Raw genomic sequence first — 14,029 nt, forward strand, 5'->3', positions numbered from 1 at the left:
AGAAATGTCTAGAAACCAGTTTTTGCTCTGTCATTATGGGGTATTGTGTGTAGATTGATGAGGGGAAAACGACTTAATCCATTAAAAATACGGCTGTAATGTAACAAAATGTAAAAATTCAAGGGGTCTGAATAGTTTCCGACTGGACTGTACATCACAAAAGACTGACATATAATACAAGCGTTTTACATAGAAACACCAGATTTTTTTATGTTTCTTTTTTTAATGTTTCTTTATTATGAAGTTATGAAAAAGATGAATAACATTCCACCCATGAGGCCACTAGAGGGCGATTTGGTTATTTGACTGCAGGAACGATGTCTATGTTAACTCAGGTCTGCATTTAGGAGTGATACCCCTTTGTGACTGCCCTGTTGATTACCTCTCTCTGTCTCTTTCTATCTCCCCCTCCCTACTCCCTCTCCCTATCACCTCCTCCCTACTCGCTACTCTCCCTCTCTCTATCTCTCTCTTTCCTTCCCCTCTCCCTCCCTGGTAGCTGGTGAAGTCAACCCTAGGACAGGTGACTCAGGATGAGAAGATGGCCACCCTGCTGCTACCACCGGGTCCTGACAGCTTGCACCGGTTCACCCGGGAGTCCCTGGCTGCCGTGGAGCAGCGGATCGCTGAGGAGGAGGCCCGGCGTACCAAGCACTACCAAGAGGATCTGGGAGACGTGGAGCTGCCTCGGCCCCGGGCCGACCTGGAGGCCGGCAAACAGCTGCCACGCATCTTCGGCGACATCCCCGCCGGCCTGGTGGGAGTCCCACTGGATGACTTTGACCCATTCTACTTCAAGAACCAGAGAGTGAGCACTGGGGGGTGATGGTTGGTGGGAGAATGAGAGGGGCTGTGTGGGTGTGTGTTTGTGTGTGAGCGTGCGGTGGTGGGTGTCTCTCTCAAGGGTCCTTATACTTGTGTTCGAATGCCTGTGTTAAATGTGTTTCTAAGAGCATGTCACTTCTTATATCATCACTGACATCGCTTCCTTTGTCTATTGGACCTCCTTGAAGGATTTCCTCTTTAGTACCATTCCAATTACTGGAACATCTTCCTGTGTGCTTTTATTCATCTGAACCAATTTCCCCTTCTGAAACACATCTCTGGTGTACTCACAGTGACCCTCCTTATATAAAGCCTCTGAAATGGCGTGTGTGTGAGTGCGTGTGTGAGTGTGTGTGTGTGTGTGTGTGTGTGTGTGTCATCCGTCCTAATGGAAACTGGCTGTGGCCTTTGAGGCAGGTTGAAAGGATTCCCCATACCCATTTTTGGGCCCTGTGACTGGGCCTGTTTGGGCTGCTGATTCAGGATGTGTGTGTGTGTGTACGTGCATGTGCGCTCGTCTGCACATATGTGTGTTCTTAGGATGCAAAAGGTAGGACTGATTTACGAATAGAAGGATCAGGCAGACAGACAGACAGAAAGAGAAACAGACAGACAGACAGAAAGAGAAACAGACAGACAAACAGACAGACAGACAGACAGACAGACAGACAGACAGACAGACTGATGATGGTTTACTGTTGGCACCATTCTGTTTCTCACACAGTCCTTCTTCCTTAAAAAGAGTTTTGAAATGGGTTTGTGTCCCCCCCACTGTGTAGACTGGAGGGTGCCTCATCAAGTCATTCTATACAGTATGCATTACAGTATACCTCCCAGAGTGGCACATTTTTGTTCCAGCACCAGCACATCCATATTGAACTACTCGACTTATCGTCAAGCCGCTTGATAAGTTGAATTAGGTGTGTTAGTGCTGGGCTGGAACAAGAATGTGCAACCCTGGGGGTACTGTAGGACTGTAGATGAGAAAAATGTGTATTCCAGGATGTGAATAATAAGCTTTTAAGCTGGTGGATAAACAAATTGAACTGACAGCTATGGCTGTAGTTGGTGTGGCATCAGTTGGATTTAAGTGATTTGAGTATGTAGCAATTGAGGAAATGACATTTGATTTGATTTAATCAGTTTCCCAGGGAGTGGAAATTGTACCGGTACAGTATGTGAAAAGGACAGAGGCTAGAGTACTGGTTTTAAGGTGCTCAGTTTTAAAATTGGCCTTTCAAAATTCATCAGTCTGGAGCTTTGGTTTGCTGGAGGATACAGAGGGAGGCTGAATAGCTAGTTCTCCTGGGGATAGATAGTTATTCTGGGGATAGATAGTTCTCCTAGGGATATATAGTTATTCTGGGAATATATAGTTCTCCTGGAGATAGATAGATCTCCTAGGGATATATAGTTATTCTGGGGATATATAGTTATTCTGGGGATAGCTAGTTATTCTGGGGATAGCTAGTTCTCCTGGGGATAGCTAGTTATTCTGGGGATAGCTAGTTCTCCTGGGGATAGCTAGTTATTCTGGGGATAGCTAGTTCTCCTGGGGATAGCTAGTTCTCCTGGGGATAGCTAGTTATTCTGGGGATAGCTAGTTCTCCTGGGGATAGCTAGTTCTCCTGGGGATAGCTAGTTATTCTGGGGATAGATAGTTATTCTGGGGATAGATAGTTATTCTGGGGATAGATAGTTGTTCTGGGGATAGATAGTTATTCTGGGGATAGATAGTTGTTCTGGGGATAGATAGTTATTCTGGGGATAGATAGTTATTCTGGGGATAGCTAGTTATTCTGGGGATAGCTAGTTCTCCTGGGGATAGCTAGTTATTCTGAGGATAGCTAGTTCTCCTGGGGATAGCTAGTTATTCTGGGGATAGCTAGTTCTCCTGGGGATAGCTAGTTCTCCTGGGGATAGCTAGTTATTCTGGGGATAGCTAGTTCTCCTGGGGATAGCTAGTTCTCCTGGGGATAGCTAGTTATTCTGGGGATAGATAGTTATTCTGGGGATAGATAGTTATTCTGGGGATAGATAGTTGTTCTGGGGATAGATAGTTATTCTGGGGATAGATAGTTGTTCTGGGGATAGATAGTTATTCTGGGGATAGATAGTTATTCTGGGGATAGATAGTTGTTCTCCTGGGGATAGCTAGTTATTCTGGGGATAGCTAGTTCTCCTGGGGATAGATAGTTATTCTGGGGATAGATAGTTATTCTGGGGATAGATAGTTATTCTGGGGATAGATAGTTCTCCTGTGGATTGATAGTTCTCCTGGGGATAGATAGTTATCCTGGGGATAGATAGTTGTTCTCCTGGGGATAGAGAGTTCTCTTGGGGATAGAGAGTTCTCCTGTGGATAGAGAGTTATTCTGGGGATCGATAGTTGTTCTCCTGGGGATAGATAGTTGTTCTCCTGGGGATAGATAGTTATCTTGGGGATAGATAGTTCTCCTGGGGATAGAGAGTTCTCCTGGGGATAGATAGTTGTTCTGGGGATAGATAGTTATTCTGGGGATAGATAGTTATCCTGGGGATAGAGAGTTCTCCTGGGGATAGATAGTTGTTCTGGGGATAGATAGTTCTCCTGGGGATAGATAGTTATCCTGGGGATAGAGAGTTCTCCTGGGGATAGATAGTTCTCCTGAGGATAGATAGTTGTTCTCCTGGGGATAGAGAGTTCTCTTGGGGATAGAGAGTTCTCTTGGGGATAGAGAGTTCTCCTGGGGATAGATAGTTCTCCTGAGGATAGATAGTTGTTCTGGGGATAGATAGTTGTTCTGGGGATAGATAGTTCTCCTGGGGATAGAGAGTTATTCTGGGGATAGATAGTTGTTCTCCTGGGGATAGATAGTTGTTCTCCTGGGGATAGAGAGTTCTCTTGGGGATAGATAGATAGTTCTCCTGGGGATAGATAATTATCCTGGGGATAGATAGTTGTTCTCCTGGGGATCGATAGTTCTCCTGGGGATAGATAGTTCTCCTGGGGATAGATAGTTATCCTGGGGATAGATAGTTGTTCTCCTGGGGATAGAGAGTTCTCTTGGGGATATAGAGTTATCTTGGGGATAGAGAGTTCTCCTGGGGATAGATAGTTATTCTGGGGATAGATAGTTGTTCTGGGGATAGATAGTTGTTCTGGGGATAGATAGTTGTTCTGGGGATAGATAGTTCTCCTGGGGATAGATAGTTATCCTGGGGATAGAGAGTTCTCCTGGGGATAGATAGTTGTTCTGGGGATAGATAGTTGTTCTGGGGATAGATAGTTATTCTGGGGATAGATAGTTGTTCTGGGGATAGATAGTTGTTCTGGGGATAGATAGTTGTTATTCTGGGGATGGAGAGTTCTCTTGGGGATAGATAGTTGTTCTGGGGATAGATAGTTATTCTGGGGATAGAGGACATGTCAGCTGGATACAGTTGTGGGTCCTCACCTCACTTTCCTCTGTCTTCCTGAATGTTTCTGCCTCCCCTCCCTCTCTCTCTCCCTCAATCTCTCTCCCCATCCCTCCTACACCCCCTCCCTCCCTCTATCTCTCTCTATCTCTCTCTTTCTCTCTGACTCTCCCTCAATCTCTCTCTCCCCATCTCTCCTGCACCCCTCTCTCTCTCTCTCTCTCTCTCTTTCTCTCTCTGACTCTCCCCCAATGTCTCTCTCCCCATCCCTCCTGCCCTCCCCTCTCTATTTCTTTCTTTCTTTCTTTCTCTATCTCTCTCTCTCTCTCTCTCTCCCTCTCTCTCTCTCTCTCTCTCTCTCCTTCTCTCTCTTTCTCTCTCTCTCTCTCTCTCTCTCGTTTTCTCTTTCTCACTCTCTTTCTCCTACCTCTCCTCCAGAGGATAAGAGCTCCTGCTAATTTCCCAAAGGTTTTGTAGAGGAATGGAACAAATAAACCAAACCAAAACAACCTCTTATTGTTTACCTTAACTGGCCCAGGCCATTTGATAATCCAATAGGTCTATGCAAGCCAACACCGACAGACTATGAGAGAGTGGATAAACCTGCTGGTACTATATGAACTACAGTTTAAGAGATGTTTTCAGATGACTATGAAGGCTTGGGATGTGGATGAAGGCTTGGGATGAGTCTGTTTTGAGGTCTAAATACATTGGACTAGGGTTGCAAAATTCTGGTAAATTTCCCCAAATTCCCAGGTTTTCCACAAATCCCTGTTGTAAACATTCCCGGAATCAGGATGGAATAGGCAGGAAATGTAGAATTTCTGGAAAAGATTGACTTTTTGGGAAAGTTATGCAACCCTACATCGGACACACTTTGAGTGTAAAGACATTTTACAGAGCAGAGAGTACCAGCATGGGGGACTTGCAATGTAATCAGTGATTTTGTTTGTTTGTGTGTGTGTATGTGTTCGGGTGTGTGTGCGTGCGTGTGTGTGTGTGTGTGTGTGCATATGTGTATGTGTGTGTGCGTGGATGTACTGTCGTGTGTGGTTGTTGCCACTGCAAGTTTATTGTACATATTTATTGCCATGCCATATTGCCCTTAACCATGATGCATCTCTCTGTCTCTTTCAATTTCCCTCACCCCCTCTGTCTCTCACGTTCTTCCTCTCTCTCTTTGTCTCTCTTGCTTCCTGTTTCTCCACAGACATTTATAGTACTGAACAAAGGGAAGGCCATCTTCCGATTTAGTGCCACGTCTGCACTCTATATTTTTAACCCCTTTCATCCTGTTAGAAGAGCATCAATAAAGGTTTTAGTACACTCATATCCTTTCTGATGGGACGCTCACAGCTCCACCAACACGTGTCTGTTTTAGGGTTTCAAAATGAAAATCAATGAGCAGAGACTGAACAACATTTGGGAGGGAACCAAAGCCTTACAATGTACTCTGGTTCAGTTTGTCTAGTTAGATTGTCATGTCATTCTCATTGTAATCATGTTGACATTGTGTACTAATGGGGGTAAATAGAGACGGGGGAGGGAGCTGAGCTGCTCAGAATTGAGCCGTTGGTATTGCCTGCTGTCTCTCACTATCAGAATTGAGCCGTTGGTATTGCCTGCTCTCTCTCACTATCATAATTGAGCCGTTGGTATTGCCTTGCTGTCTCTCACTATCACTATTGAGCCGTTGGTATTGCCTGCCGTCTCTCACTATCAGAATTGAGCCGTTGGTGTTGCCTGCTCTCTCTCACTATCAGAATTGAGCCGTTGGCATTGCCTTGCTGTCTCTCACTATCATTATTACACTAAATCAATGAATGCGAGGAACACAGGCCTAGACTTGTCCTCTGCCTCATGTGCATTAAACTCATTTTAGAGGTCGTACTCCAAAACAGATTTAATCTCAAGCTGTCACTGACTCATAGACTCAGTGGATGGTTACTGTTAGGTTATGTATAGACTTGATGGTTAATGTTAGGCTATGTATAGAATGGATGATTACTGTTAGGTTATGTATAGACTGGATGGTTACTGTTAGGCTCTATATATAGACTGGATGGTTACTGTTAGGTTATGTATAGACTGGATGGTTACTGTTAGGTTATGTATAGACTGGCTGGTTACTGTTAGGTTATGTATAGACTGGATGGTTACTGTTAGGTTATGTATAGACTGGATGGTTACTGTTAGGTTATGTATAGACTGGATGGTTACTGTTAGGCTCTATATATAGACTGGATGGTTACTGTTAGGCTCTATATATAGACTGGATGGTTACTGTTAGGCTATGAATAGACTGGATGGTTACTGTTAGGCTATGTATAGACTGGATGGTTACTGTTAGGCTCTATATATAGACTGGATGGTTACTGTTAGGTTATGTATAGACTGAATGGTTACTGTTAGGTTATGTATAGACTGGATGGTTACTGTTAGGTTTTGTATAGACTGGATGGTTACTGTTAGGCTCTATATATAGACTGGATGGTTACTGTTAGGTTATGTATAGACTGGATGGTTAATGTTAGGCTATGTATAGACTGGATGGTTACTGTTAGGTTATGTATAGACTGGATGGTTACTGTTAGGTTATGTATAGACTGGATGGTTAATGTTAGGCTATGTATAGACTGGATGGTTACTGTTAGGCTATGTATAGACTGGATGGTTACTGTTAGGTTATGTATAGACTTGATGGTTACTGTTCGGCTCCATGTATAGACTGGATGGTTACTGTTAGGCTCTATATATAGACTGGATGGTTACTGTTAGGTTATGTATAGACTGGATGGTTACTGTTAGGCTCTATATATAGACTGGATGGTTACTGTTAGGTTATGTATAGACTGGATGGTTAATGTTAGGCTCTATATATAGACTGGATGGTTACTGTTAGGCTATGTATAGACTGGATGGTTACTGTTCGGCTCCATGTATAGACTGGATGGTTACTGTTAGGCTCTATATATAGACTGGATGGTTACTGTTAGGTTATGTATAGACTGGATGGTTACTGTTAGGCTCTATATATAGACTGGATGGTTACTGTTAGGCTATGTATAGACTGGATGGTTACTGTTAGGCTCTATATATAGACTGGATGGTTACTGTTAGGCTCTATATATAGACTGGATGGTTACTGTTAGGCTCTATATATAGACTGGATGGTTACTGTTAGGCTCTATATATAGACTGGATGGTTACTGTTAGGCTATGTATAGATTGGATGGTTACTGTTAGGCTCTATGTATAGACTGGATGGTTACTGTTAGGCTCTACATATAGACTGGATGGTTACTGTTAGGTTTTGTATAGACTGAATGGTTACTGTTAGGTTATGTATACACTGGATGTTTACTGTTGGGTTATATATAGACTAGATGGTTACTGTTAGGCTATATATATAGACTGGATGGTTACTGTTAGGCTATGTATAGACTGGATGGTTACTGTTAGGCTCTATATATAGACTGGATGGTTACTGTCAGGCTCTATATATAGACTGGATGGTTACTGTTAGGCTATGTATAGACTGGATGGTTACTGTTAGGCTATGTATAGACTGGATGGTTACTGTTAGGCTCTATATATAGACTGGATGGTTACTGTTAGGTTATGTATAGACTGAATGGTTACTGTTAGGTTATGTATAGACTGGATGGTTACTGTTAGGTTATGTATAGACTGGATGGTTACTGTTAGGCTCTATATATAGACTGGATGGTTACTGTTATGTTATGTATAGACTGGATGGTTACTGTTAGGCTCTATATATAGACTGGATGGTTACTGTTAGGCTCTATATATAGACTGGATGGTTACTGTTAGGTTATGTATAGACTGGATGGTTACTGTTAGGTTATGTATAGGCTGGATGGTTACTGTTAGGTTATGTATAGACTGGGTGGTTACTGTTAGGTTATGTATAGACTGGATGGTTACTCTTAGGTTATGTATAGACTGGATGGTTATTGTTAGGTTATGTATAGACTGGGTGGTTACTGTTAGGTTATGTATAGACTGGATGGTTACTGTTAGGCTCTATATATAGACTGGATGGTTACTGTTAGGCTCTATATATAGACTGGATGGTTACTGTTAGGTTATGTATAGACTGGATGGTTACTGTTAGGTTATGTATAGACTGGATGGCTACTGTTAGGCTCTATATATAGACTGGATAGTTATTGTTAGGTTATGTATAGACTGGATGGTTACTGTTAGGCTCTATATATAGACTGGATGGTTACTGTTAGGCTCTATATATAGACTGGATGGTTACTGTTATGTTATGTATAGACTGGATGGTTACTGTTAGGCTCTATATATAGACTGGATGGTTACTGTTAGGCTCTATATATAGACTGGATGGTTACTGTTAGGTTATGTATAGACTGGATGGTTACTGTTAGGTTATGTATAGACTGGATGGTTACTGTTAGGTTATGTATAGACTGGGTGGTTACTGTTAGGTTATGTATAGACTGGATGGTTACTCTTAGGTTATGTATAGACTGGATGGTTACTGTTAGGTTATGTATAGATTGGGTGGTTACTGTTAGGTTATGTATAGACTGGATGGTTACTGTTAGGCTCTATATATAGACTGGATGGTTACTGTTAGGCTCTATATATAGACTGGATGGTTACTGTTAGGCTATGTATAGACTGGATGGTTACTGTTAGGTCATGTATAGACTGGATGGCTACTGTTAGGCTCTATATATAGACTGGATAGTTACTGTTAGGTTTTGTATAGACTGGATGGCTACTGTTAAGCTCTATATATAGACTGGATGGTTACTGTTAGGTTATGTATAGACTGGATGGTTACTGTTAGGTTATGTATAGTTTGGATGGTTAATTTTAGGTTATGTATAGACTGGATGGTTACTGTTAGGTTATGTATATACTGGCTGGTTACTGTTAGGTTATGTATAGACTGGATGGTTACTGTTAGGTTATGTATAGACTGGATGGTTACTGTTAAGTTATGTATAGACTGGATGGTTACTGTTAGGTTATTCATAGACTGGATGGTTACTGTTAGGTTATGTATAGACTGGATGGTTAATGTTAGGCTATGTATAGACTGGATGGTTACTGTTAGGCTATGTATAGACTGGACGGTTACTGTTAGGCTCTATATATAGACTGGATGGTTACTGTTAGGCTATGTATAGACTGGATGGTTACTGTTAGGTTATGTATAGACTTGATGGTTACTGTTCGGCTCCATGTATAGACTAGGTGGTTACTGTTAGGCTCTATATATAGACTGGATGGTTACTGTTAGGTTATGTATAGACTGGATGGTTACTATTAGGCTCTATATAGAGACTGGATGGTTACTGTTAGGTTATGTATAGACTGGATGGTTACTGTTAGGCTCAATATATAGACTGGATGGTTACTGTTAGGCTATGTATAGACTGGATGGTTACTGTTCGGCTCCATGTATAGACTGGATGGTTACTGTTAGGCTCTATATATAGACTGGATGGTTACTGTTAGGTTATGTATAGACTGGATGGTTACTGTTAGGCTCTATATATAGACTGGATGGTTACTGTTAGGCTATGTATAGACTGGATGGTTACTGTTAGGCTCTATATATAGACTGGATGGTTACTGTTAGGCTCTATATATAGCCTGGATGGTTACTGTTAGGTTATGTATTGACTGGATGGTTACTGTTAGGTTATGTATAGACTGGATGGTTACTGTTAGGCTCTATATATAGACTGGATGGTTACTGTTAGGCTATGTATAGACTGGATGGTTACTGTTAGGCTCTATATATAGACTGGATGGTTACTGTTAGGCTATGTATAGACTGGATGGTTACTGTCAGGCACTATATATAGACTGGATGTTTACTGTTGGGTTATATATAGACTAGATGGTTACTGTTAGGCTATATATATAGACTGGGTGGTTACTGTTAGGCTATGTATAGACTGGATGGTTACTGTTAGGCTCTATATATAGACTGGATGGTTACTGTTAGGCTCTATATATAGACTGGATGGTTACTGTTAGGCTATGTATAGACTGGATGGTTACTGTCAGGCTCTATGTATAGACTGGATGGTTACTGTTAGGCTCTATATATAGACTGGATGGTTACTGTCAGGTTATGTATAGACTGGGTGGTTACTGTTAGGTTATGTATAGACTGGATGGTTACTGTTAGGCTCTATATATAGACTGGATGGTTACTGTTAGGCTCTATATATAGACTGGATGGTTACTGTTAGGTTATGTATAGACTGGATGGTTACTGTTAGGTTATGTATAGACTGGATGGCTACTGTTAGGCTCTATATATAGACTGGATAGTTACTGTTAGGTTATGTATAGACTGGATGGCTACTGTTAGGTTATGTATAGTTTGGATGGTTAATGTTAGGTTATGTATAGACTGGATGGTTACTGTTAGGTTATGTATAGACTGGCTGGTTACTGTTAGGTTATGTATAGAGTGGATGGTTACTGTTAGGTTATGTATAGAGTGGATGGTTACTGTTAAGTTATGTATAGACTGGATGGTTACTGTTAGGTTATGTATAGACTGGATTGTTAGTGTTAGGCTATGTATATACTGGATGGTTACTGTTAGGCTATGTATAGACTGGATGGTTACTGTTAGGCTCTATATATAGACTGGATGGTTACTGTTAGGCTATGTATAGACTGGATGGTTACTGTTAGGTTATGCATAGACTGGATGGTTACTGTTAGGTTATGTATAGACTGGATTGTTAGTGTTAGGCTATGTATATACTGGATGGTTACTGTTAGGCTATGTATAGACTGGATGGTTACTGTTAGGCTCTATATATAGACTGGATGGTTACTGTTAGGCTATGTATAGACTGGATGGTTACTGTTAGGCTCTATATATAGACTGGATGGTTACTGTTAGGTTATTTATAGACTGGATGGTTACTGTTAGGCTCTATATATAGACTGGATGGTTACTGTTAGGCTATGTATAGACTGGATGGTTACTGTTAGGCTCTATATATAGACTGGATGGTTACTGTTAGGCTCTATATATAGACTGGATGGTTACTGTTAGGTTATGTATAGACTGGATGGTTACTGTTAGGCTCTATATATAGATTGGATGGTTAATGTTAAGCTATGTATAGACTGGATGGTTACTGTTAGGCTCTAAATATAGACTGGATGGTTAATGTTAGGCTCTATATATAGACTGGATGGTTACTGTTAGGCTCTATATATAGACTGGATGGTTACTGTTAGGCTATGTATAGACTGGATGGTTACTGTTAGGCTCTATATATAGACTGGATGGTTACTGTTAGGCTCTATATATAGACTGGATGGTTACTGTTAGGCTATGTATAGACTGGATGGTTACTGTTAGGCTCCATGTATAGACTGGATGGTTACTGCTAGGCTCTATATATAGACTGGATGGTTACTGTTAGGTTATGTATAGACTGGATGGTTACTCTTAGGTTATGTATAGACTGGATGGTTACTGTTAGGTTATGTATAGACTGGGTGGTTACTGTTAGGTTATGTATAGACTGGATGGTTACTGTTAGGCTCTATATATAGACTGGATGGTTACTGTTGGGCTCTATATATAGACTGGATGGTTACTGTTAGGTTATGTATAGACTGGATGGTTACTGTTAGGTTATGTGTAGACTGGATGGCTACTGTTAGGCTCTATATATAGACTGGATAGTTACTGTTAGGTTATGTATAGACTGGATGGCTACTGTTAAGCTCTATATATAGACTGGATGGTTACTGTTAGGTTATGTATAGACTGGATGGTTACTGTTAGGTTATGTATAGACTGGATGGTTACTGTTAGGTTATTGTATAGTTTGGATGGTTAATGTTAGGTTATATATAGACTGGATGGTTACTGTTAGGTTATGTATAGACTGGCTGGTTACTGTTAGGTTATGTATAGACTGGATGGTTACTGTTAGGTTATGTATAGACTAGATGGTTACTGTTAAGTTATGTATAGACTGGATGGTTACTGTTAGGTTATGCATAGACTGGATGGTTACTGTTAGGTTATGTATAGACTGGATGGTTAATGTTAGGCTATGTATAGACTGGATGGTTACTGTTAGGCTATGTATAGACTGGATGGTTACTGTTAGGTTATGTATAGACTGGGTGGTTACTGTTAGGTTATGTATAGACTGGATGGTTACTCTTAGGTTATGTATAGACTGGATGGTTATTGTTAGGTTATGTATAGACTGGGTGGTTACTGTTAGGTTATGTATAGACTGGATGGTTACTGTTAGGCTCTATATATAGACTGGATGGTTACTGTTAGGCTCTATATATAGACTGGATGGTTACTGTTAGGTTATGTATTGACTGGATGGTTACTGTTAGGTTATGTATAGACTGGATGGCTACTGTTAGGCTCTATATATAGACTGGATAGTTACTGTTAGGTTATGTATAGACTGGATGGCTACTGTTAAGCTCTATATATAGACTGGATGGTTACTGTTAGGTTATGTATAGACTGGATGGTTACTGTTAGGTTATGTATAGTTTGGATGGTTACTGTTAGGTTATGTATAGACTGGATGGTTACTGTTAGGTTATGTATAGACTGGCTGGTTACTGTTAGGTTATGTATAGACTGGATGGTTACTTCTAGGTTATGTATAGACTGGATGGTTACTGTTAAGTTATGTATAGACTGGATGGTTACTGTTAGGTTATGCACAGACTGGATGGTTACTTTTAGGTTATGTATAGACTGGATGGTTAATGTTAGGCTATGTATAGACTGGATGGTTACTGTTAGGCTATGTATAGACTGGATGGTTACTGTTAGGCTCTATATATAGACTGGATGGTTACTGTTAGGCTATGTATAGACTGGATGGTTACTGTTAGGTTATGTATAGACTTGATGGTTACTGTTCGGCTCCATGTATAGACTGGATGGTTACTGTTAGGCTCTATGTATAGACTGGATGGTTACTGTTAGGTTATGTATAGACTGGATGGTTACTGTTAGGCTCTATATATAGACTGGATGGTTACTGTTAGGCTATGTATAGACTGGATGGTTACTGTTAGGCTCTATATATAGACTGGATGGTTACTGTTAGGCTCTATATATAGACTGGATGGTTACTGTTAGGTTATGTATAGACTGGATGGTTACTGTTAGGCTCTATATATAGACTGGATAGTTACTGTTAGGTTTTGTATAGACTGGATGGCTACTGTTAAGCTCTATATATAGACTGGATGGTTACTGTTAGGTTATGTATAGACTGGATGGTTACTGTTAGGTTATGTATAGTTTGGATGGTTAATTTTAGGTTATGTATAGACTGGATGGTTACTGTTAGGTTATGTATATACTGGCTGGTTACTGTTAGGTTATGTATAGACTGGATGGTTACTGTTAGGTTATGTATAGACTGGATGGTTACTGTTAAGTTATGTATAGACTGGATGGTTACTGTTAGGTTATTCATAGACTGGATGGTTACTGTTAGGTTATGTATAGACTGGATGGTTAATGTTAGGCTATGTATAGACTGGATGGTTACTGTTAGGCTATGTATAGACTGGACGGTTACTGTTAGGCTCTATATATAGACTGGATGGTTACTGTTAGGCTATGTATAGACTGGATGGTTACTGTTAGGTTATGTATAGACTTGATGGTTACTGTTCGGCTCCATGTATAGACTAGGTGGTTACTGTTAGGCTCTATATATAGACTGGATGGTTACTGTTAGGTTATGTATAGACTGGATGG

The 14,029-nt window shown here is 40.8% G+C and overlaps 1 protein-coding gene across 1 annotated transcript in view; it reads left to right on the plus strand.

Moving 5' to 3' along the window:
- The first annotated feature begins 541 nt into the window (after nucleotides 1-541).
- Nucleotides 542-14,029, plus strand: part of LOC139367023 (sodium channel protein type 3 subunit alpha-like) — a 177,973-nt gene continuing 164,485 nt past the window's right edge. Inside the window, exons 1-2 of the mRNA XM_071104908.1 lie at nucleotides 542-808; nucleotides 5,435-5,553. Coding sequence (XP_070961009.1) covers nucleotides 542-808; nucleotides 5,435-5,553 — 386 coding nt within the window. The remainder of the gene's footprint in view (nucleotides 809-5,434; nucleotides 5,554-14,029) is intronic.

The sequence above is a fragment of the Oncorhynchus clarkii genome, chromosome 15, assembly GCF_045791955.1.
Source record: "Oncorhynchus clarkii lewisi isolate Uvic-CL-2024 chromosome 15, UVic_Ocla_1.0, whole genome shotgun sequence".
Lineage (NCBI taxonomy): Eukaryota > Metazoa > Chordata > Actinopteri > Salmoniformes > Salmonidae > Oncorhynchus > Oncorhynchus clarkii.